A 24,301-nucleotide genomic window follows, 5' to 3' on the forward strand; every position below is an offset into this window, starting at 1 on the left:
TTGAGAGTTAACTTTTATTCTGCTACACCAACATCTTTTCATTTATGTGGGCTTTCACAATTTGTCAAGCACCTCCTTAGCTTCATGACCTCGTTTATTATACTATATCCAAGAGATTAGGGAGATGGCTCCCCACCCCCTGGTCTTTGGGAGACTTTTTGCATACTCAGACCTGTGTTTCAGTAGCTTTTTCTATACCAATCCTTAAAAAAATATGTATACACATACATAAATGTATATGTACGTATATATGCACATATGGAAGACACTTCTGCGTTGCCCCATCACACCCTGGGTCACAAAACACAAAGAGAAAATAGTCTTTGTTTGACAGTTCCCGAGTTGCCACTGATGCTTCAGTACTAAAGGGCTTAGAAGTGTTTACACTTTCAAGAGGAGGAGGAACATTTTAGGCTTCCCTTTAATAAGTCTCATTTTGAGATAGCATGATGAGATTGGCCAAATACTCTTCATGCAGTTTTTGTAGTAAGTCCTTCAAAGAATGAATGGTCAAGCCCATTAATTTCTCCTCCTAGAACTTATCCTTCTTGTTTTTCTTAGTTGTGAGGTTATATATAAAGGTATGGGCATACAGACATTATGAAACATAAAGGCTATCATGTGAGGGAGGAAATCAGAAATTAAAAATCTAAACTCAGGAGGCAGGGTGGAAGGCGACACAATCTTTTCACAGAGCTGTTACATACAGTGCAACTGTCCTCAAAGGCAGGAATGGAAAAAGCTAGCCATTCAGCTGCAGAACAAGGCTGGGGTCTTGTCTTTAGAGCTTTTCATGTCTTTAGCATTGGGCTGGGCAGGACGTGTCTTTTCCAGAGTAGGCCAGAGCAGATAAGTCCATCTTGGTCTTTAAGGCTTGAGTCAGCTCTGTGGCCAGCAACTCATGGAGGGACATGCCATCGTGGGAATATACCCAGTTTCTCCCAGTCCAGTCGTAACGCTTGGGGCCACTGCAAGACGAAACAACAGTCAGAGTAAGTTCACGGCAACTGTGCTTCCAAAGAAACTGTCACCAAGAAATTGACTGTAGTGAAGATCTAAAAGGCAATAAACAAGGCATGTATTTGACTTCTAGTCTTAGGCTTGATTTAATATAACTGAGTCATTTTGCTGTACACATGAAATGAACACAACATTGTGAAATCAAGTCTAATTTTTAAAAAAGCAGAATTACATCATTATCCTCAAGAACAATTCATAGAACAATGCTCAAGACCTGAAAACATTTCAACCCTATTGATGAGTCTCCATTTATCATATTCTGATCTTTTGCTTTTCCTAAGTCACATATGATAACCTGAAATATCACAGCTCAGTTGTGTCCGACTCTTTGTGACCCAATGAACTGCAGCACGCCAGGCCTCCCTGTCCATCACCAACTCCGGAGTCCACCCAAACCCATGTCCATCTAGTTGATGATGCCATCCAACCATCTCATCCTCTGTCTTCCCCTTCTCCTCCTGCCCTCAATCTTTTCAGCATCAGGGTCTTTTCCAATGAGTCAGCTCTTTGCATTAGGTGGCCAAAGTATTGGAGTTTCAGCTTCAACATTAGTCCTTTCAATGAACACCCAGGACTGATCTCCTTTAGGATGGGCTGGTTGGATCTCCTTGCAGTCCAAGGGACTCTCAAGAGTCTTCTCCAACACCTCAGTTCAAAAGCATCAATTTTTCGGTGCTCAGCTTTCTTTATACTCCCAACTCTCACATCCATACATGACCACTGGGAAAACCATAGCCTTGACTAGATGGACCTTTGTTGGCAAAGTAATGTCTCTGCTTTTTAATATGCTGTCTAGGTTAGTCATAACTTTCCTTCAAGGAGAAAGCGTCTTTTAATTTCATGGCTGCAGTCACCATCTGCAGTGATTTTGGAGCCCAGAAAAATAAAGTCAGGATTGTTTCCACATCTACCTGCCATGAAGTGATGGGACCGGATGCCATGATCTTCATTTTCTGAATGTTGAGCTTTAAACCAACTTTTTCACTCTCCTCTTTCACTTTCATCAAGAGGCTCTTTAGTTCTTCTTCACTTTCTGCCATAAGGGTGGTGTCATCTCCATATCTGAGGTTATTGATATTTCTCCTGGCAATCTTGATTCCAGCTTGTGCTTCCTCCAGTCCAGCGTTTCTCATGATGTACTCTGCATAGAAGTTAAATAAGCAGGGTGACAATATACAGCCTTGACGTACTCCTTTTCCTATTTGGAACCAGTCTATTCCATGTCCAGTTCTAACTGTTGCTTCCTGACCTGCATACAGATTTCTCAAGAGGCAGATCAGGTGGTCTGATATTCCCATCTCTTTCAGAATTTTCCACAGTTTTATTGTGATCCACACAGTCAAAGGCCTTGGCATAGTCAATAAAGCAGAAATAGATGTTTTTCTGGAACTCTCTTGCTTTTTCCATGATCCAGCGGATGTTGGCCATTTGATCTCTGGTTCCTCTGCCTTTTCTAAAACCAGCTTGAACATCTGGAAGTTCACGGTTCACGTATTGCTGAAGCCTGGCTTGGAGAATTTTGAGCATTACTAGCGTGTGAAATGAGTGCACTTGTGCGGTAGTTTGAGCATTCTTTGGCATTGCCTTTCTTTGGGATTGGAATGAAAACTGACTCTTTCCAGTCCTGTGGGCACTGCTGAGTTTTCCATATTTGCTGACATACTATGTGGAGCACTTTCACAGCATCATCTTTCAGGATTTGAAATAGCTCAACTGGAATTCCATCACCTCCGTTAGCTTTGTTCGTAGTGATGCTTTCTAAGGCCCACTTGACTTCACATTCCAGGATGTCTGGCTCTAGGTGAGTGATCACACCATCATGATTATCTGGGTCATTAAGATTTTTTTTGTACAGTTCTTCTTTGTATTCTTGTCACCTCTTCTTAATATCTTCTGCTTCTGTTAGATCCATACCATTTCTGTCCTTTATTGAGCCCATGTTTGCATGAAATGTTCCCTTGGTATCTCTAATTTTCTTGAAGAGATCTCTAGTCTTTCCCATTCTATTGTTTTCCTGGATTTCTTTGCATTGATCGCTGAGGAAGGGTTTCTTATCTTTCCTTGCTATTCTTTGGAACTCTGCATTCAAATGGAATTGTCTTTCCTCTTCTCCTTTGCTCTTCACTTCCTGTCTTTTCACAGCATTTGTAAGGCCTCTTCAGACATCCATTTTGCTTTTTTGCATTTCTTTTTCTTGGGGATGGTCTTGATTCCTGTCTCCTATACAATGTCACCTCCATCCATAGTTCATCAGGCATTCTGTCTATCAGATCTAGTCTCTTAAATCTATTTCTCACTTCCACTGTACAGTCATAAGGGATTTGATTTAGGTCCTACCTGAATGGTCTAGTGGTTTTCTCCACTTTCTTCAATTTCAGTCTGAATTTGGCATTAAGGAGTCAGCTCCCGGTCTTGTTTCTGCTGACTGTATAGAGCTTCTCCATCTTTGGCTGCAGAGAATATAATCAATCTGATTTCGGTGTCGACCATCTGGTGATGTCCATGTGTAGAGTCATGTGTCCATGTGAAATATCAGGACAGTGTCTTTTGGATGACGGCCATTCATGCACTACTGGCATGATCTGCCCCTTACCTATGGTATTATCATCATTTCAGTACATTTCATAACATTGGGCATCCACTATCTCTATCTAGTTTCAAAACATTTTCATCACCCAAAGGAAATTCCATATCCATTAAGCGGTTACTGTCTATTCACTCCTCTTCCCAGCTCCTGGTAACCATCTCTACTGATCTTTTTAAAAACAATTTGCTTAATTCAATTTGAAATCCATGAAGGTGAGAGTCTGATGGGCTAGTTCATCCATCTCAGGCTCATCTAGTGAACAAGAACAGCCCATGCACTTCATGCTGGGAACACTGTGTCCGTGTGGCCCAGTGTGACTAGGTTTCACAGTGTCTTATTATTCCAGACCAACACAACCTGTGCCCATTAATTCTACTTCCTCAGGGTCTAACGGAGGAGGGGACGTGCCAGCAACTGATGGCACTGCAGGGTGACGCCTTGATGGAGGAAGGAGCAGAGGACACTGGGAGCCCACGGGAAGCAAGGGGCTGCCAAGTCGAACTGCGCTCATGGGAGCTTCTCCAAAGTGCAGCATTGGGCCAGCTTTGCCAGGGAGGAGGAAAGTTCAGAAGGGAAGCATCTTTTGAGGGTCATGAAAACATCAAGGATTTCTGTATTGTCAACCAAAGGCACTTTCTTAATGGGATATAAGGGACAAACCAAAAGCACTGGGCTTTTACCATGTACAAACAGCCAAACACAGAGGCATAATAACCTGGACCAAAGCCAGGTTTCTTGGCTCTGGACTCTGATTTGCTGCCAGGATACCAGGCAAGCATGAGAACGTCCAGGTACCTCCACCCTGCCCAGGGCTCTGCGCTCAGCCACGGACACCCAGCTGTCCACTCAGACCTCTCCTTTATTCCATCCTTTAACGTCCTCAAGCAAGGTATTGAGGCAAAGCCAGTGTTTCTTCTGACCTGAAATGTTGTCAATTAAAAAGCTCCCGGACTTCCCTGGCAGTTCAGGGGTTAAGACTCTGTGCTTCTAATGCAGGGGACATGGGTTTGATCCCTGGTTGGGGAGCTAAGATATCACATGCTGCTGCTGCTGCTGCTAAGTCGCTTCAGTCGTCTCCGACTCTGTGCGACCCCATGGATGGCAGCCCACCAGGCTCCCCCGTCCCTGGGATTCTCCAGGCAAGAACACTGGAGTGGGTTGCCATCTCCTTCTCCAGTGCATGAAAGTGAAAAGTGAAAGGGAAGTTGCTTAGTCGTGTCTGACTCTTCGTAACCCCATGGAGTGCAGCCTACCAGGCTCCTCCGTCCACGGGATTTTCCAGGCAAGAGTACTGGAGTGGGGTGCTATCGCCTTCTCTGAGATCCCACATGCCATAAAATAAAATAAAAAGCCCTATAATATCAGAAAAGCAGCCCTAGGAAAGGTTATTTTGGGCCAATGTGAAAAATTGAGTAGAAAATAACTTTGTTTTTTTATGAGGAACATAGTATTTTCATGATAGTAAAAGGCTGCGTGGCATATTTTCTTTCCAGATTCCCACTGTGAATTTAAAAAAAAAACAAAACACAAAAAAACTTAGGATTTCTCAAAATTTGTTATCATCCAGAAGAGTATTTTCTAAACATGCCTGAGGTAGGATCCTGTTGCTGGTAGGCGTGTCCAGATGTGATAAGGACTTTTCAGTCTCAAGATACAACACGAGGGAATTCTTTTAGTGGAGACAGCACAGTTGGTTCTGGTGCTCTGCCTGCTATTTTCAGAGCCACTGATCCCCAAAGCTGATGGCTGGATTTGAGCTGGTGCACCCAGTTTCTCGCCCTGATTCCTCTGGAGACGAAGGATAAGACTGCAGCCCTGATGCATGGCCACAGGAAGGGTCGAGGTGGCTGTTTGAGACCAAAGAGAACAGGCTAATTGGCCCACACAGGGTAAAGTCTCCCTCAGCTTCAAGTGAGTTGGGTCTAAAAGCAAGACAGTCTGTGAATAAGCACCTGGCTAGAAATGAGCGCTTCCTTGGAATTGGTTTTTCTTGAATGATAGCATTCTTCCTAGATGAGGCTGGGATGAAGGAAGCCCAGTGCTTGATTTAGTTTGAACAAAGAATCACACATTACAGCACCATAAACAGTTAATATTAACTACCTAAAAGTGATGTCAATACTGAGGCAGGGAAAGAGTTAAATGCTTTTCTTTAAAAAAATGCAAGCACTGTGAGGCTTTCAAAGAATTCCATGCTAGCTGTATCTGGGCCTTTCCCAATTCACAGTCTGAGTGTTCTCTTTGGCAGTGCTAACGAAGGACCGGAAGGTTGTTCTGAGAGCTCTTTGTGGGCGTCTCTCTTTTTACTTTCTTACAACCACTTCAACAGCAGCTCGAGGGACGAGGGACCCGCTCTCCGTGCACATTCTCAGGCCGTGAAACGCAGCACAGAAGGTCTCCAAAACAGTCTTTTATTCTGCTAGATTGAAAGCACATCAGTAAAAAAGGTAGGAGGGATGGGATGCCCTGGAAGTACAGTTTAAAACACTCTCCAGCCTCCACAGAGCACACAGCCCAGTTCTGCAAGTGGAATTCAACTAACTTTTAACTGAGGTGCTCAAAACCGACCAGAGGTCAAACCTGAACGCGCTTTGAAGACAAAGTGCAGCTTGTTCACGTGCTGTAATAGCAAAGGTGGCTTTTTCATAGAGAAGAAATGGCAAGGTGGGTTCCGAAAGGTTTTCACTTCCAATCTTGTTACTATCCTGATATCTGCTTATAGCAGCCACATAATCATCAGAATAAACCTTCCTACTGAGCCTGAGACATGCTGTAAAACCTCAGGAAAGGTTGCCTTACATAGGTGCTAATACACGAGGGTGACACTTCTTAAGCAGTCTACCAGGTCATGTTTCAAACAAGCTAAACTGTGAGAGACTTTGACTTCCGGACATACCTGGATGGTGAAGATAACCAGATTTGCTTGTTTGGAGTCTGCTTGTTGATCACGTAGGTACCTAGATCTCCACCCAGTTTAACTGTTAGAACACCACTCTGGTGCATCAGGTGGAGAAAAGCATGAGGAAGCAAAACAAGACAGGGTTATCACTGTGTCATAGCTGCCTCCTCTTCTGTTACATCTCATCACTGCGTTTACACCAGAGCACAACATACACCAAAAAGGAACTGTCTTTAATTTAGTTTTCGGAATTAGATCACGCAGAAAGAGCACTGCTCTTGGAATCAGATGATGAGTAATCACAACGACACATATGTCAGAGTGTTTTCCCTCATTCCCTTTGAGGTGGACAAGGCAAAGAATATCCTTATTCCCTTCCTGAGGTAAGAAGACAGGAGTGCTCAATGGCTCTACTACAGCCGACAAAGGAAAGGATCAGCATCCTGACTGCTGCCTTGGTTTCTCAACGACGGGCCAGAACATACTAGAGACGTTAAAAGACGCAGGCACCAACTCTGCTGCAGTCCCAGTCAGCACAAACACCGGACAGACCAAGTTCATGACCGAAGAAAGGAAGAAAAGGCAAGAGAGAAGGAAGCCATCCAGCCGCCACCCAGCAGCAGCCTCAGCTCCTCTGGCAGAAAGCAGACCCTCTGCATACCGGGGCTCTTATCCACTGCACCCCACCCCCCTCGCCCCCACCAAAGCAGCTCACAAGTTTTTCAGATGCCCCTCTCCAGCTTTATATTCCTCTCCAGGAGCCTTGAATTCTTCAAAAGGCCGGTTGGTCTTATCTTTGCCCAATAAATGCTCATTTAAATTTGAAAACCCTCTTTCAACAAAGGAGCCTGTTACTTCTTAGGCCTGAGATCTCTCTAGACTGCACAGGATATTCAAGAAACAGCTCCATGGCTAAGCCTTGCTGCTCCCTAACTCCTGCACGGCCCTCTGACAGGCAGCCTTTCAGAGTCCCTGTCCACCAGCGGGTCCCCAGTGGTTCTGAGACCGTTTTGTGTTTGGTTTGCAAACACAAAGCGCTATTGAAAAGGTGGAGAGAGTGCCAATAATAATATAACTGATAGGCAGGGGATGGGGAGGACACTAGTGGGTTATATTTTTAATGATTTTTTTTCAGTGAAAAAGAAATGTAGCAAAATTATAGAGACATTGGAAATATAAATGTTGTAAACAAAATGAAGACATCCACAGAAATGGCATCTATATTTTTCAGTACCTGCTCTGTGCCAGGCACTGCTGTGCACTCTGTGTAAAACTGTTTCCTCTACGATCAGGATCATAACCATCGGGAGGTGGAAATCATTATCCCAGTTTTACAGATGAGGACAACAAAGGGACGGGGTAACAAAGAAAACTTAGCAACTGGGAAAGCTGATCTCAAATCCAGGTCTGTTCCAGCCCAGAATATGCTGTTCTTCCCACAACACAAGTGCTCTCTCAGTCCTGTTAATCAGTGATATCAGCTCAGGCATCTGCTGCCAGTTCGTTTGTTTTTAATTTAGCTGTACTAGGTCTTAGTTATGACATGCAGGATCTAGTTCCCTGACCAGGGATCAAACCAAGCTCCTGCACTGGGAATGCAGAGTGTCAAGCCGTGGACCACCAGGGTAGTGTTCAGCTGCCAGTTTTAAAATGCAGGGCTATGATCACGCAAGTTTGCTTTAAATTTTCTTTTTTTTTTTTTTCCCCTGAAACCTATCTGTATTATTTTGTTAGGACTATCTTTCACTTATATTTCACAGTTTCTTACAACTGTATAATTTGGTAGTTTTTAAGAGTCAGACATGACTGAGCGACTTCACTTTCACTTTTCACTTTCATGCATTGGAGAAGGAAATGGCAACCCACTCCAGTGTTCTTGCTTGGAGAATCCCAGGGATGGGGGAGCCTGGTGGGCTGCCATCTATGGGGTCGCACAGAGTCGGACACGACTGAGGTGACTTAGCAGCAGCAGCAGCATGTCACAGTGTTTTCATAAAGTGTGCAAACATCCTCACTATCTAATTCCAGGCTATTTCCATCACCTCAAAGAGAAGGTCTGTACCCATCACAGTCACTCGTTTCGCCCTCCATATATACAGTTTATGGCTTATTTTTCCATATAATAGACTCAAGGAATCAAGACATAATTTCTTCGAATTTGACCTATTTGCGGCCCTTAAATGTCCTGTTGTGACGCTACACCCAGGCGGTACTTGATGCAGCGGAAAAGGCAGGGCACCAAGTCTAGGAGTGAACGGTCTCCCAGCTTCCTTAGGGCAACAGCTGCTCCGCCCCCTTCAGAGACAGTTTGCGGAGCAGGGGCTGATGGGAGAACTGAGGCCATTCTGGGAAGGTTACCCTCACACCCCTCAGCCGGGACTGTGGCCTGTGTGTGTTTTCCTCACTGTATCTCAGCTGCCACCTTGCTGCTCACCTGCTCCTTTCCTCCACTACTTTAAGCCCCCTGAGAGCAGATTTGTCTTTTCATCCTAGCATTTTCAATATTTGTGCGAAAAACATGGATTTTAAAAAACGTGATGAGTGAACCACGTGGATGATAACCAGGCACTGTGATAACCCCTGGAACATGAAGGGCAAGGTCACACAAGGCAACGCTCAACTATGCCCCCTCCTGTTCATTGTGCGCAATTAGAGTTTTCTACTGAGGTGGTTCAGTTGCTAAGTCGTGTCTGACTCTTTGCAACCCCATGAACTACAGCTCGCCAGGCTTCCTTGTCATTCACTATCTCCCAGAGCTTGCTCAAACTCATGTCCATCCAGTTGGTGATGCCATCCAACAATCTCATCCTCTGTCGCCTTTTTCTCCTCGTGCCCTCAATCTTTCCCATCATCAGGGTCTTTTCCATAGAGTTGGCTCTTTGCCATCAGTTGGCCAAAGTATTGGAGCTTCAGCTTTAGCATCAGTTCTTTCAATGAATATTCAGGGTTGATTTCCTTTAGGATTGACTGGTTCAATCTCCTTGCAGTCCAAGGGACTCTTAAGAGTCCTCTCCAACACCACAGTTGGAAAGCATCAATTCTTTGGCACTTAACCTTCTTTATGGTCCAACTCTCACATCCATATGTGACTACTGGAAAAACCATAGCTTTGACTAGATGGACTTTTGTTGGCAAAGTGATGTCTTTGCTTTTTAATACGCTGACCAGATTTGTTATAACTTCTTCCATTTCCAAAGGAAACTAGCTGCATTACTGGTTCCCCAGGAATTCTTAATGCTTTTGGAACCGTCTGCAAGTAACCCAGATAAAAGACCTTTGTGTTCATTAATGTTATTCCTTAAGGAGCAATCTGAGTGTCTGCTCGGGGAGAGTGGGCAGATATCAATATGGGGCAGTGGGAGAGAGGGGCAGTACTTAGCTCCTGACATCCAGACAGTGACCAGTGGAAGCAGCCCCCAGTCACAGGAGGTGAGGCTTGATTCCGACTGGCAGCATCAGTGGAAGCAAAAATAGTCATTTCCGTTGTTACCAGCTCATTTGTAGAAACAGACACGTATGGGAATGACATGTTGAGTTAGGGGATTTCACCTATATGAATAGGCTTCCCTGGTGGCTCAGGGAAGCAGTAAAGAATCTGACTGCAATGTGGGAGACCTGGGTTTGATACCTGGGAGAAGGGAACGGCAACCTCCTTCAGTAGGCTTGCCTGGAGAATCCCATGGACAGAGGAGCCTGGCAGGCTACAGTCCATGGGATCGCAAAGAGTCGGACACGACTGAACGACTAACACGCACCTATATGCATGTGACTTCCCCCACTCCTAAAACAGACACTGACTTCCCCTTAAGGAATAATGAATATACAGCGCTTTTACCTACATTGTTTCACTTAATCCTAAACTACACCTGGAGAAGAGGAGGTTACTGTCGCCCACTTTACAGCTAAAGGACCTGCCCTCATGGTTAGATAATTCACTTGAGCATTCTAGGAAAAAAGTACAAACGCAGGATGCTAGGCCAGGCCCTCTGTCACCATATCCAATAAAGTGCTACCTCCGAGCAGGGGTGCATGACCTAGGACCCAGAGGTGGTCTTCAGGGCTCTGCAAGCAGCACAGCCCTGGAAGCAGAAACTCCTAGGGATACACAGAAGTTTTGCTCAGGAGAGGATCCAGAGCAGTCAGAGTCTCACAGGGTGCCCTGATCCCCAAATGGTTAAGAAAGAAGCCTCTGTCTATGGCAATAATACGCAGAAAACTCAGTGAATGAAGGGCATGGCAACCGGTAAATTCTATTTAAAGTGACTAAGAAGCTAGGGCTCCACCTGGAAAGAAAACAAGGCAGCTTGGAGGTAACTCTTTAAATAGCATGGTGCTTGTCGCAGTTTCCTGGGTCAAGTGCAGCGACTCCATGGTTACCTAGCCATGGGTGGGGCTTTGGCTCCTGCAGGCAGTTCCCTCTGATAACCATAACCAGTAAGGGATGAGGCCTGGACCCAGACACTGACAACCACATGACCTGCCCCACCAGGACAACACAAGAGCCACGACGCTGCCCATGTCTCCCAGTCCACAGAAGTGAACAGAAGGGAACAGGCTTATCTAGAGTATTGCTTTCATTTGCCTATTTGGCCAATAGTTGATAAAACAGTTCTACATGCTGAGTGCCATCACTGACAGTATGTTCTGGAAAAGGAGGTGAGTCTCATTTCATTTATACCGTGAATCGACATTTCTTAAGTCCCTGCTATGTACCTGGCAATGTTCTGGGCATTGGAAGACCAGGAGTGGACAGTGTCCCAGCTGCCAAGGAGCTCACTGTAGCCATGGGAGCTGGTATGTAAAGAGACAGTTACAGCAGAGGGTGTCAGTATCAAACTCAAGAGTGATGGGCAAGGAGGGCTGGTGGTGTCTGCCTGGAGCATCTACAAGGCCTGCAGAGGAGGTGACAGCTGACTCAGGGCAGGGAAAGGCTGTGCTCCAACCAACTAATGGTGTTACAGGTGTTCTACCGTCTATAATGTAATGTCAACGAACTTATCTTAAATGTGAAATACATAAGTTAGTGAGCACCTGGAGGACTCTGATCAGAAATTCACACTGAGGTAGCCCAGCAACAGAGGGAGCTACTAAATGCCATTAGCCTTCTGCATCTACACTAGAGATTTTCCTAATTAGTAAATGATTTACTAGATATACTTCTCTAATGAGGAGAATGGCACTCAAGACACAGTGTATGGATTGGCTGGAAAAACTCAGGTGCCTCTTCCCTTGTACGAATGGGCAAGAGCAGCAGCTGAGTCACTCTTCAGAGAGACCCTGTGAAGATAGGGAAGGTCCTGACCCCGCACTGAGCACAAGCTTTTGCTGCCTGCCTCGTGAGGGAAGCAGAATCCAGCTGCTACAATACTGGCACCTTCGCTTCTAAGGAAACTGTCGGGTAAGGTATTTGAGTCAAGCAGGGAAGTGCTTCACTAATCCTACAGGAACAGGTAGGGTGACTGCTTCTGTGGTGTCTGCAAGTGTGGCAGAGCTTAGCCTGAGACTTGGTTTCCCTATAGTTACCGCACCCAGGAAGGAGGCTGGGCGAGATGAGACCTGTAGCTTCCCCTAGCTCTAATCATCCCACAGATGGTCAGGTTGGAGGGACCAGTGTGTATGGGTTCCCTGGTATCTCTCCCTTCTGAGACTGCCTGCATAAGCACGTCCACAGCCCAGCCTGGGCACTGCTGCATTTTCTGGTGCTGACAGCTTCCAACGAATCCACCTGGAAGGCATTTAATCCTTTCCTGCCCTGCCCCATTACTGCCAAGTCCCTTACTGTCCTTACAACCAGGCTTGACACCTGCTCCATCTGATGGAGTCCTTTTTCTATCCAGCACCCCTAACAGCAATATCCAATACCATTTCTATCACTTTAGCCTGACAGCTGGTTGTCCTAAATAACCCCATGATTTAATCCCAAATGCACACTTCATGACATTTCCTGGTATTAATTAATTGCTGTCAAGAGGATTAACTTCTGCAGGGGATTTGCTCCCACTGGCCAAAAAGAGCTGCTCCCTAAGGCCTAGGCAATAATTCTCCATAAATTCAAAGGCTGACCCTAACTCGAGTCTGCCACCTGGTGGCCCGCTGATACACACCAGCACTACCTGGGCTTCTAGGATCTGAGGTTTAAGTTTCATCCAGCCCTGGATGAAGCATCTGGGGAGTTACTCTACAAACTTCAAAAACCTCAATTCCTGGCTTGGGCCACACCCTAGACCAATCAAATATTCCTAGAGGTGCGACCCAAAGGTGCTCTTTAGAATCTCAGATGAGCTTTTCAAAAACAGGCTTCCTAGGACTGCACCCTGAATTTCCAGGGAGTGAGGCACGTGTCTAGTCTGAATACATCTTGGGCAATCTCTCACCCGGCTTAAGAACTAGCAGTCTAGTTCAGTGTTCTCCATGCCTGCATGATGAGGGCTGTCTTGCTATACAAACACATGCCTGGGTTCCTCCCTGATTTACCTTCATGGGTATTGAGTGAAGGTTCAAAGTCTGAATTTTTAGGAAAAATGAGGGCTCAGAGAGGCTGAGTGATGCCTGAGGTCACAAGACTGGTGCAGCTGAAACCAGAACCCCAGCTTTTTGGCCCCATCCACAACTGCACGCTACCGGAAAGGAATTCTCTATCTCAGTGAGCTAAAATTCTTAGGGAGGATATAGAAGAATGAAGAGGAGAAAAGAGGTACCCCAAAGGAGACATCATAGTCTTCAGACGTGTACGGTTTGTCTGCAAGATCTTCAAAAAACTCTGCTAAGGAGTCCAGCGTCTCCTCGGCCAGTCTTTCGTAGGTGGTATCGTCCAAAGTGCTGCAGGGGGAACAGAAACAACGCCAGTCATGCAATCACCAAACTGCTGCATTTTATTAGCGTCAATTGCTAGTTGTTTCTTACTTAATTTTTTTAAATAGATGGAAAATATCTAACATATACAGAGTAAAAATTTAAAGAGCATGAAAGAGTTTAGAGAAGTAAGCCTTTCTTCCCAAACAGGCTAAACTATGATGAGCAATCTCTTCTGTATCCTTCTACCCCCCCTAGACTGTAGCCCACCAGGCTCCACTGTACATGGGATTCTCCAGTCAAGAGTACTGCAGTGGGTTGCCATTCTCTTCTCCAGGGGATCTCTCTCACCCAGGGATTGAACCCGAGTCTCCTGCACTGCAGACCAATTCTTTACCAACTGAGCCACCAGGGAAGCCCAACATACACAGAGTAAAAATTTAAACAGCATGAAAAAAGTAAGCCTTTCTTCCCAGACAGGCAGTCTGTGTGTGAGCAGGCTCTTCTGTATCCTTCTAGAATTTTTATATTTTTTTAATGTACAAATGAAGCGCCTTGCAGTTTTCATTTCATATGTCTTAGACATGTTCCATATTAGCACATATGGATTTTCACAGTATTTTATCTTATGTTATTCATTCGGCTTGTGCCTTTCAACTGGCCATTGAGGTGGTTTCCATTGCTTTTGTTATTAACATTTGTTGGGCAAATCACAAAGTGGGAGAAAATACTTGCATTCCATGTATCTGAAAAAGGACTTATTTCCAAGATATGTAAAGATGTAAAGAACTCTTACAAATCAATAAGAAAACCCAACAGGAAAATATGCAAAATATTTGAACAGGTTTCATTAAAAAAAAAAAAAAAAAAAGATATCCAGATGGTCAATGAACATATGCAAAGGTGCTCAACCTTGCTAATCTTCAGGAAAATGAAAATTGAAAAAACACAATGAGATACCACCAGAAAGGTTAAAACGAAAGAGATAATATGAAGAGTCAGTCAGGAAATGCAGTAACCAGAGCTTTCAGATACTGCCGATGGGCAAATAAATTAGACAAGCATTTTGGAAAACTGTTGATACTTCTACAAGAGTTGAATACATTCAGGTGCTGTGACCATCAGTGAAACTCTTGGGTATATACTCAACAGAAATGTATACCCAGGTTCATCAAGAGACACACACCACGCTAGAATGTTCACAGTAGAACTATCCAATAGCCCAAATTAGAGGCTGCCCAAGTATCCAGACATAATACAGTAGATAAATAAACTGTGATACCTTCATACCATGAAATACTACAGTACAAAACAGAATTGTCTACAAAAATAACAATATGGATGAATCCCACAATAAATGGTGACTGAAAGAAGCCACACACAGACATACTTATCTTAATACCATTTATATAAATTTAAAAGGCAGGCGAAACTAATCCATGCTATTTGAAATCAGAATGGTAGCTACTGTGGGACAAAGAGGGGTTAATAATTAGAAGTGAGCAGAAGGCCTGCTCTCAAGGGGTTGGTAACATTCTATTTCTTGAGCTAGTTCTTGAGTTACAGGCTATGTTCAGTTTTTAAAAATTTATCAAGCTGAATACTTGGAGATATTCTACATAGATATTATTTTTTATTTAAAAAATGCTATAAATCTATAGAGACAGAAAGTGGTTGTCGGGGGTCTGGGGCAAGGAGGAATGGGGAGTGATTACTAATGGCTATGGGGTCTCTTTCTGGAGTGATGACAATGTTCTGGAATTAGATAGTGAAAATTGCATAATTTTGCGGATGCTAAAAACCACTGAGCGGTACATTTTACTTTTTACATAAATTGGTTGGCTGGGTTTTGTTTTGTTTCTGGCTGCACCAGGTCTTAGTTGCATCATGAAGGGGATCTTCGTTGCCTCATGCGGGCTTAGTTGTGGCACGGTGGGATTCTAGTTCCTTAACCAGGGATCGAACCTGAGCTCTCTGCACTGGGCACACAGAGTCTTTACTGGATTACAAGGGAAGTTCCCAGTGGTACATTTTTAAATGGTGAACTTTATGGTATGTAAATTATGACAATGAAAACTGCCAGAAACCTCCCTGTATAGAACGTATCTATAGGTTACAAGAGGTGTCTTGGAAAACTCCATCATTGGAGAGTTTCTAGGAAGCCCAAAGTAAGACATTCCATGGACTGTAGCCCATCAAGCTCCTCTGTCCATGGGATTCTCCAGGCAAGAATACTGGAGTGGGTTGTCATTCCCTTCTTGAGGGGATCTTCCCAACCCAGGAATTGGACCCGGGTCTTCCGTATTGCAGTCAGATCCTTTACTGTCTGAGCCACCAGGGAAGCCTGTGCATATAGGTGAAATCCCCTAACTCAACATGTCATTCCTATATGTGTCTGTTTCACTCGCCTCAAGGGCACAATGTGGGGAAGGCTACGGGGCTGATAGTGAGTGGTGGGCCTTGAGGGTGGGCATTTCCCTCTCCCTTGCCTCAGTTAACGCTGATCGAAGGAGATCTAAAGAGAAGCAGGACAGACTGATAGGTGCCCGGAGGAGCTTGGATGAAGTCCAAAGTCAAGAGCTTAGCAGGTGCTACCTGGCAGTGGAAGGCAGGCCATGGCAAAAGTGGGCTATCCTACATGTGGCAGGTCAAGGTATGCTTCCCAGAGGCCAGAAGTAGACCCTGAAGAAGGGAGCTGGGCATGGGGCATTCTGCCAGGGTCCCACCCAACCTCAGAGGGCTGTGTGGAGGGATGGGGGGGAAACAGTAGCAGAGAGTCTGTGCAAGGAGGGGCTGGCAATGGTGCCCCCGAGGCGAAAACCTAACCCATGCAGACGCAGCACCTGTTCAGAGGCTGCAGGGAGGGGCCAGCAACACAGACAGGGGAGCCCGGAGCCTGTAGGTCCTCTGTCACCTGCTGCCTGTGATAACCTGGAGGCCCATACTGGCCTGCTGAGCTGCAGCTCTGGGGACAGTTAGAATGCTCCTGCATGTGGCTGGCTCCCTGCTGCCATTAGCTGATGAACACAGAAATGGTGAGCCAGGAGAAGACTAGCTGGTCTACACTGGGGAGCTGAAAGCAGTACCGAGATGGATGAGCCAAGGGGAGAAGCTAAAGCCTCTCATTAAGCAAAAAAAAGGGGATTTAATTCTGTTGCAAAAAGCAGGTTAAGAGTCGTCTTTAGTGTTATGACCTCAAGGTAAATGCTCTTAGGTTGAGACAGGTGGCTGTGGGAGTGAGGATGCCAAAAATAAGTCAGTCGGAGGCGCCCATCCCGGGTGGCACTAGTGGAAAAGGACCCCCTGCCCATGCAGGAGACGTAAGAGACGCAGGTTCAGTCCCTGGGTCGGGAAGATCCCCTGGAGGAGGGCAAGGCAACCCACTCCAGTATTCTCGCCTGGAGAATCCATGGACAGAGGAGCCTGGTGGGCTACAGTCCATAGGGTCGCAGAGTTGGACGTGAGTGAAGTGACTTAGCACATGCAGGAAGCTCCCATCCAGGTGGCTGGTCTGTGAGACTGAGTAGGTCTTAAGAGATCAGATGCCTACTAGGTTTCTGAGAAAATCCTGTTATCAAAGAAAAATTAGTCTGGCTGACTGGAGCCTTATGACAGCCTGCAGAAACTGTTACCATCAGCAGGGAGAGAGGGCTGTGAAGACTGCTCACCCCCAAGGAGGGACATGTTCCACTGCCTGTGTCCCCTGAGGCCATGGGGAGGGACAGCCAGTGAGGAGCCTTCTGGGGGCAGAACTGGGGTTTCTTAGAGGGATGTCCCCTACAACCAGGGTAGAGGTTGTCCCAGGGCAGCCCAGGGGGCTCCATTGCTGCCCCCTTCAAATAAAATGTCATCTTTTACTTGAACATGAGCTATTGATGTACTGGTTATCTTGCCCCTCTCCGTGTGTGTGTGTGTGTAGGTCAGAGAAGCAATTCCTAGACCTGGAGATAGGACTGCATGTCATCTGGGCATCTCAGCCTTCAAGGCGGATGAGGGACTGTGGGCCTGTGGTTGCGGCCCCAGGATGTGTGTAGAAGGTTGCGGGAGCGGAGGCGGGAGTGATGTCATGCAGATTCATAAAGGGCTGGGCTGCACCAGTGCCCAGCAGCTTTCTCCCAGACCCCATCACCTCCTCCCTGCAGGACACCCACTAAACGACCTTACTGGCCTCCCCTCCTCTTAGCTGGGGCCCTGGGACCAAGTCCTTCCCACTAAAATGTGAGTGAGGGACAAACACCATTGCTAGGCCTGCCATGCTCTCGTCCATTCCTGTGGAGTGTACCGTGGACGGGATGACCCAGGCTTGACCTGCAGAGGGCAGATGGTACAGACAGGAGACAGGAAGGTGGAAGGAGTCCGGCTCCCTGAACCACTTCACAGAGGTACAGCCACCCTGCTCCAACAGAGAAGGGGGCCAGGTTGGAGCCATTTCAATTTTGGGTCTACTTGCTACAGAAACTTGGCCGGCCCTTAAGACTAAGATATCAAAGAGAATAACAACAAAACTCTGGAAACAGACTCAATGTCCAGCAATAGGGAATGCGTTAAATGAATTATGGCACATCCATAAAACTGAGTACTATTTCACTAAAAAGAGTATAGTGGATAGTTAGTGATGTGGGAAGATGCTTATGAGCGTTGCTGCTTAGGGAGAAGACAAGTTTTCTGTGGGATGGGTTTTGAGGTTTTTTTGTTGTTGTTAAAAAAAAAAGTGAAAAGGAAAGAAAAAGACAAGTATATGTATGTGTGCATATGTTATACATGGAGGGTTGGTGGTGGAAAGAGGAAGTGATCTCTGACACGGAAGATGCTTTGTCTTACCCAGCATCACCCAAAGTTCCTGCTGTCCTCAAATTTATCCAGCAGACACTTTGCTTTTTGACGTCCAGGGTCTGGTTGAGGCAGCGGAGGCTCAAACTCTAAAAGCCAAAGTGAAGAACATTACCATTTTCCACTACATTACAGTCCATTAATGCCCAGTTTAAATATTATTACGCGTACACTCAGGAGTAACCAGGTTAAAGTTTTCCAGACTATTTCTTCCTCGGCAATTTTTTTGCCTTCTTTTAGTGCAATACACTGCACTAGCCCAGGCTCTCTCAAGGCTGTGCTCCCCAGGGCAGTAGCCACTCACTACGTGCACCTGTTCAAATGTAAATTTACTGAAGTAAGATCAAAACTGCAAAGTCAGTTCCTCGGTCTCACTAGCTACCTGTCGGGTGTCATGTGGCACAGACTCAGGACATACCTACCATCACCGGAAGTGCTGCTAGCTGGGATGGAGTGGTGCACACAGGCAGGGTGAGGAGCGTCAGCAAAGTCTTAGAATGTGACTAAAACGAGCAAGCACAAATAGCTGGATGGCCAGACTGCTGCCTGACAGATCTTAATAACACGATCTGCAGGGGACTCTGTGACACACTGATTTCTTTCAATACCTAACTGCTACCTCGGAGCAGTGGGGTCTGACCTATGACCAGCCAGAGAGCTGTCAGAGGGGATGGAGGCCCGAAAGGAGAGAGAAGTGGTCCAGCAGAATGGAGAGGCGGCAGGGGAGTGACGGAGAGGCGGGCTGCAGGGCTTCTTCTGGGGAAGACGCCGAGGGGCCTACAGAGGTTGGCGGCAAGGTTCACCTTCTCCAAAGGGCACCGTGGCTGCCACTAAGAGGAGGGGACAGAGGCTGTGGTCACTCTCTTGGGCCATCGGGGCCCTGGGCAAGCTGAGAAAGACTAAGGCTGAGATGTGAGGGAGGAGGAGGAAATGGGGGTGTAGGACACAGATGGCCATTTAAAAACACTGGCTCTGAAGGAGAAGTGAGAGAGTGGCTGTGAAAAGCACAGCATCCCACAGCACGTTGGAGTGTTCACCATCAGCTGGGTGATTCAGTCCTCACTGCCTGCCTAGGAGGGGAGGGTTGGACTGTGACAGTCGTCATTCATGACAGAGATACCCTGTAAAGTTGGTGGATGAGCGAGTTGCTCCTGAGGGAATCAGGCAGAGGTTCCTGTGAGCCTCTGGTCTCATTTTCACCGAATGATCAAGGCACAGCCTGGTTTTACACGTGTTTCTGTTTAAAGACGCCTTTACCATATATGTTGTCGATTCACTGACCCTGGACTCACAGCCAACAGCACTAAAACTCACATTTTGAACAAAGCTTATCCAGCCCACCGGTTTCCTCCCTAAGGTCCCTCACAGCCTTCCTGCACAGAGCAACACCAGACAGCACTATGCTTGGGGCCACTTTAAACAGTGAAATTAACCAGGAAAAAAAAAAAAAAAAAGCACAAAACTGCCACAAAACTAAACCATGAAGAATATGCCACAGACAGGCTGTGAAAAAGACCCTCATTTCCAGTGTGGGAGCTGAAACAAGAGGGCAGGGCTTGCTGTGACCTCAGCCAGGGTCATGCGAGTGTGGGTGACTCAGGCTTTCTGCTGCTCTGGGCACATCCTAGCACGACCCTGAAAGGGCCCCTGAGTATTGACTTCGGGGCTGCAGATACACTACAGTGAGGAGGTGGGAGCACAAGTATAGGATCCAGGAATAAGGAAGGTCGACTGTACTTGTATTTTACAGACGAGGAATTTGAGGCACAGCAGGGTCACTTGCCTGAAGTCACACAAACACACAGATACAAAGTAGGGGGAGCTGGGATCTGAACCCATGCTGTCTGGCCTCAAAGGCAAAAATCGCATCCTGGGAACAATACAGGGCTCCAGACACAGAGGGGAGGGGTTTGAGAACTCCGGGCTCAGGTGAGTCGATTTCCCTTCTCTTGCGGATCTTGGCCTCTCAAATCCTAGCTGTCTTAGTCTCTCTGCTACCATCACACAGCGTGTTTCTCTTTTGTCCTTTAATTGTGTATCTTCGATGGTTCTGATGGGAGAGCTGGTCTCAAGCAAGGTACTCATTCACAGCCAGAATAGAAGACTTTATTCAGCTGTTCTGTTCAAGTTTCTTTTTTTTTAAATGAATGAATGGAAATTTGGCGATGTCAGGTCTTAGTTGCAGCATGAGGAACCTTCGTGTTATGTCATACAAGTCTTTCATTGTAGCACGTGGGCTCTCTAGTTGTGGCAAGCAGGCTCAGTTGCTCCACAGCATGTGGGATCTTAGGGATCGACCCAGGGATCGAACCCAGGCCTCTTGCATTGCAGATTCTTTACTGATTGAGCGATCAGGGAAGCCCGACATTCCCTGGATAACTGCTTAACCTTTCAGACCTCTACTTCCTCCTCTGAAGGCAGCGGTCATGGTACCACCTTGCAGACTGGTTATGAGGCTTCAACAAGAGGACTGCAATACCCCAAACTTGGGGCCTGATGGTGATCAATCAGTTTGTTTTGAAGCGTGTCAGGACAGTGTGGAGAGACAGGACCTCAGTGGGGGAAATCTAGCCTTTGCCCAAGGAAGAAGCCGCCCCACTCTGACTGTGGGCTGCAGATGGACTTCAGGGTGGGGAGGGCTCTGTTATAAGTGCTCCCCCTTAGGCCACCCCTCCTGCTGGAGCCCTTGGACCATGTGTCTCTGGTAGGTCTGCCCACTCGAGTGTCCAGGGCTCAGTGACTTCGTGAGCTCAGCACAAGGCCGGCTAAGGGGAGACGCTGGAGGACATACTAGATAGTTCCACAGGCTCCAGCTCAGACCCTGGACATGACTCAACCTAGGCCACTCTGGTGAGGCTTGGCCTGGTGGCCAGCAGGGAGGCCAGCCCAGGGTCCCTTTGTCACCCTGGGCTATGTCAAACCACAAGCTTGAAGAGTGAGTCAGTTCTCATCCGCTGCTCGGAGGACAAACGGGCACAACCACTCTTGGCATCAAATGAGTTGAGTGTCAGATGGTTCCTCACTCAGCAAGGCCAGCCTGAGGACTTCACCCAAGACAAGACTCTGTTCACACACACAGAAACGCCCACTGCAGCACCACTGTGAGCAGCTCCATGCCAGGCAAGAGCAGCGCAGAAGGGACAGGGTGATGAACATGTGCGAGGGGCTCCTGCGACCAGCGTGGTCCTGACTGCCGGGTTTTCCCAAGAAGAGAAGTCGGTGATTCCAACTTTGAGCGTAGGCAACCAATCCCAGGAATATTTCCAACACAGTCAAATAGCACACCTCAGTGGAAGGGGTAAGCCTAAAGTCAACTTCCAGAGCTCCATGAACAATTTGAATCGGATTTCACCTGCCTCCTTCAGCACCCACAGTCCATCCAGTGGACCAGGCACTCAGAGCTGATCTCTGCCTGCCTGCCTTCCCGCCTTTGCCCATTCACTTCTCTCCTGAAGGCCGCTCACCGCCTCCTGCGATCTGCAGACCCTGATTAAACATCACCTCTATCCTCCCGTGTAACCTCCTTAATCCCACAGTCCTTTGGGCTTCCAAGTCGTGGAGTAACTGGGTCAGGCATTTCTTTGTAACCCGGGGGAGAGAAGGGAAATTAAATGCTGAAGACTTTATATATGTTAATTAAACCTCATGTCAGCGGTAATCTCTTCCCAGAAAAACAAGCCAGGCCTCAGAGGGGTTCCGCGATTCCTTGAGGTACCTCTGCTGAGTCCAGGAGCCAGAATTTGGAACCCAGGCCCGATCCAAAAAGCCTTGCTGCTCTAGCTGCAGTGCTCCGCAACTCTGACATCTTCACCTCGCTAGATGACAGCATTTCGTTCATAAAAGCCCATGCTTGAAAGCATCGCTCTGATAGTACACATTTATATCATTATACTGATATATACACTATTTTACCGAAGTAGTTCTATATTCATAGCATGCTAATAATATACGTAGAATTCTTATATGTATATTATAGTACCTAGCATATATTGTTACTTAAATTTAAGTTCTCGAAAAGAGAAGTGACAAGCTTAGAACTGTCACTGGTCCCTAGGAGCCAGTCCCCGCCCACCTTTCCTGCTTTTCCCGCAATTGCACCGCAGGATACAATCGCCCTTTTTCGCCAGAAAGCGGAAGTCACCGGGAGAAAGGAGACTGGGCACTGCTCGGCCGTGCGCCGCCGCACTTTCCCCGCCCAAGCGCGGCCCCGCCGGAGCTGGGGCGGGTGCGCTTGCCCGGCGCGTCCTCGGCGTGCGCGGCCTCCCTCCGGGCGTGCGGCCTGCGCAGCCTCCGGTGCGGATACTTACGGACTGGCTGCGCGCCGGGGCCGCGGCGGTTCCGATGCGCAGGCCTTGGAGGCCGGAGAGCGAGAGGTCCTTCGCCGGCCGCGGGGGCCCGGCACTGTTAGGGGCAAAGCCCGGGAGCGCGGAGCGGGGCAGGAAACTGGCAACCGAGCGGCGCCCGAGCGTCCACATGCTCTTTGCGATCTGCGGCGGCTCCGCCCTCCTGATCAGGGAATGCCGGGCGCCACCTGGTGGTCACGGATTGCAGCCACAGCCGCAGATTCCCCTTTTCTGTTGGCTTGGGAAATGACTAGAAGTTAGACTTTAGGAAGAACTTCCCTGCATTGCTCTATCTCTTGCTTCTAGCAGAAATAGAAAGCTTGTTTAATGAAAAGCACGAGGCTTAACCCTTGGGCAACGTAGTGAAAGCATCACCTAGGCCCCTGACGTCGGAGACTTCAGCTTAGTGGCCCGTTGCTGGAGAATTCTATACAGGAAAGCTTTGGGAGCTGCATTTCTGCTGTGAACTGAGTGGGATGCAGGTCTTGAAGTTGCTTGAAAGCCAGTATAGATTAAAGCAGCTAGGAGAGTACAGACAGGAGACTGCCTCCCTGGTTTAAATCTGACCTCTGCCCACTTCATACCTGTGTGACCAGTGAGTGCTAAGTCGCTTCAGTCGTGTCCGACTCTTTGCGACCTGCTGGACTGTAGCCCTCCAGGTTCCTTTGTCCATGGGATTCTCCAGGCAAGAATACTGGAGTGGGTTGCCATTCCCTTCTCTAGGGGATCTTTCCCACCCAGGGATTGAAGCTGGTTTCCTGCATTGCAAGCGAATTCTTTACCGTTGAGCCAGCCAGGAAGCCCAGTGTGACCAGTCGGCAAGTTAATTAACCTCTCTGTGCCTTCTCTGTAAAATGGGGTAGAAAAGTTTCTACTTCACAGGGTTGTTGTAAGGATAAAATGAGTTAATCTGTAAAGTTTTTTCTCGGACAGGCCCTGGATCCTGTTAAGTCTCCAAGAAATATTGTTAATACATTTTAAAATAAAATTTTACTTTGGTAGTATATTTCAAAGTAATACAAATTGTGAAAGTTCTTTCATATTTTGTACATGCTTCAGAAAATGTCAAATATGCATGCTAGAGAATATAATTTTTATGGGTAAGCTAGTGGCCACCTTGGTACTTTGTGAATAGTGGAGATAAGACATATATATAAATACTTAGGACAATGACAAATGTTAAAGAGTGGCAGAGTTGCATGGGAGAGTATTTATAACTAGAGTTGGGGGCAATCAAGGAAGTCTTCATGGAGGAAGTGGCATTTGCACAGGACCTGGAAAAATAGGGTAGAGGAGATGGGATCTGACTGGCTATCTGACAGGGCATTTTTCTGGATGAGAGATGTTCTCCTGCATTCAGTTAATTCTAAGTAGCCATTTATAGAGGACCTGCTACATATATGCCGGGGAATGCTGTTAGACATCCTATTATGAACAGGAAGGCCACCCACAACGCAGAATCATACAGTCCAAAATGGCAGAGATGCTAAATCTGAGAAGCACTCATGAAGCCACACTGGAAGAATCCATCTGAGGCAAAGGGAATTGTGTTGGTTGTTGACCTTTGCCCTGAACCCACTGCACTGACAGTGAGGCCCTTCCTCACACACTCAGAATGCAGTTATATACTTAGAGAGCTGTAGCCTTATCAACCAATGTGCTTAGCACGTTCTGGCATAGAAGGGCACCTGCTCCAACTCCCAGCAAAGCTGGTATCCCTGCCCTATCTTTTGAGTCAAGGAAACAGACTCAACATAGCAGAACAGAAAATATTAAGGGCTCCCAGAAATCTGTGCTTCTCCAGGTCCTGGAAGGTGGTAAAAGAGAATT

At 46.9% G+C, this 24,301-nt stretch overlaps 1 protein-coding gene and 1 long non-coding RNA gene across 3 annotated transcripts in view; one reads left to right on the plus strand and one right to left on the minus strand.

Moving 5' to 3' along the window:
• FXN (frataxin) lies at positions 1–22,636 on the minus strand. The gene is made up of 5 exons (XM_004004332.4): positions 22,436–22,636; positions 18,120–18,217; positions 13,205–13,325; positions 6,504–6,601; positions 1–968 (listed from the first exon to the last, which is right to left on the minus strand). Exons 1-5 carry the CDS (start codon positions 22,601–22,603, stop codon positions 800–802), a joined length of 654 nt encoding a protein of 217 aa, XP_004004381.2. The 5' UTR covers positions 22,604–22,636; the 3' UTR covers positions 1–799.
• Positions 1–24,301, plus strand: part of LOC105607911 (uncharacterized) — a 156,181-nt gene that overhangs the window by 39,115 nt on the left and 92,765 nt on the right. The window lies entirely within an intron of this gene.

This window comes from Ovis aries, chromosome 2 (assembly GCF_016772045.2).
Source record: "Ovis aries strain OAR_USU_Benz2616 breed Rambouillet chromosome 2, ARS-UI_Ramb_v3.0, whole genome shotgun sequence".
Taxonomy (NCBI): domain Eukaryota; kingdom Metazoa; phylum Chordata; class Mammalia; order Artiodactyla; family Bovidae; genus Ovis; species Ovis aries.

Excerpts from the sequence above, each read along its gene's own strand:
- FXN (XM_004004332.4), bottom strand. The coding sequence starts at position 22,603 with ATGTGGACGCTCGGGCGCCGCTCGGTTGCCAGTTTCCTGCCCCGCTCC. Across the intron at positions 18,218-22,435 it reads CCCCGGCGCGCAGCCAGTCC|AGTTTGAGCCTCCGCTGCCT; the intron begins GTAAGTATCCGC and ends TTTGGCTTTTAG. Across the intron at positions 969-6,503 it reads TGGTTATCTTCACCATCCAG|TGGCCCCAAGCGTTACGACT; the intron begins GTATGTCCGGAA and ends TTCGTCTTGCAG.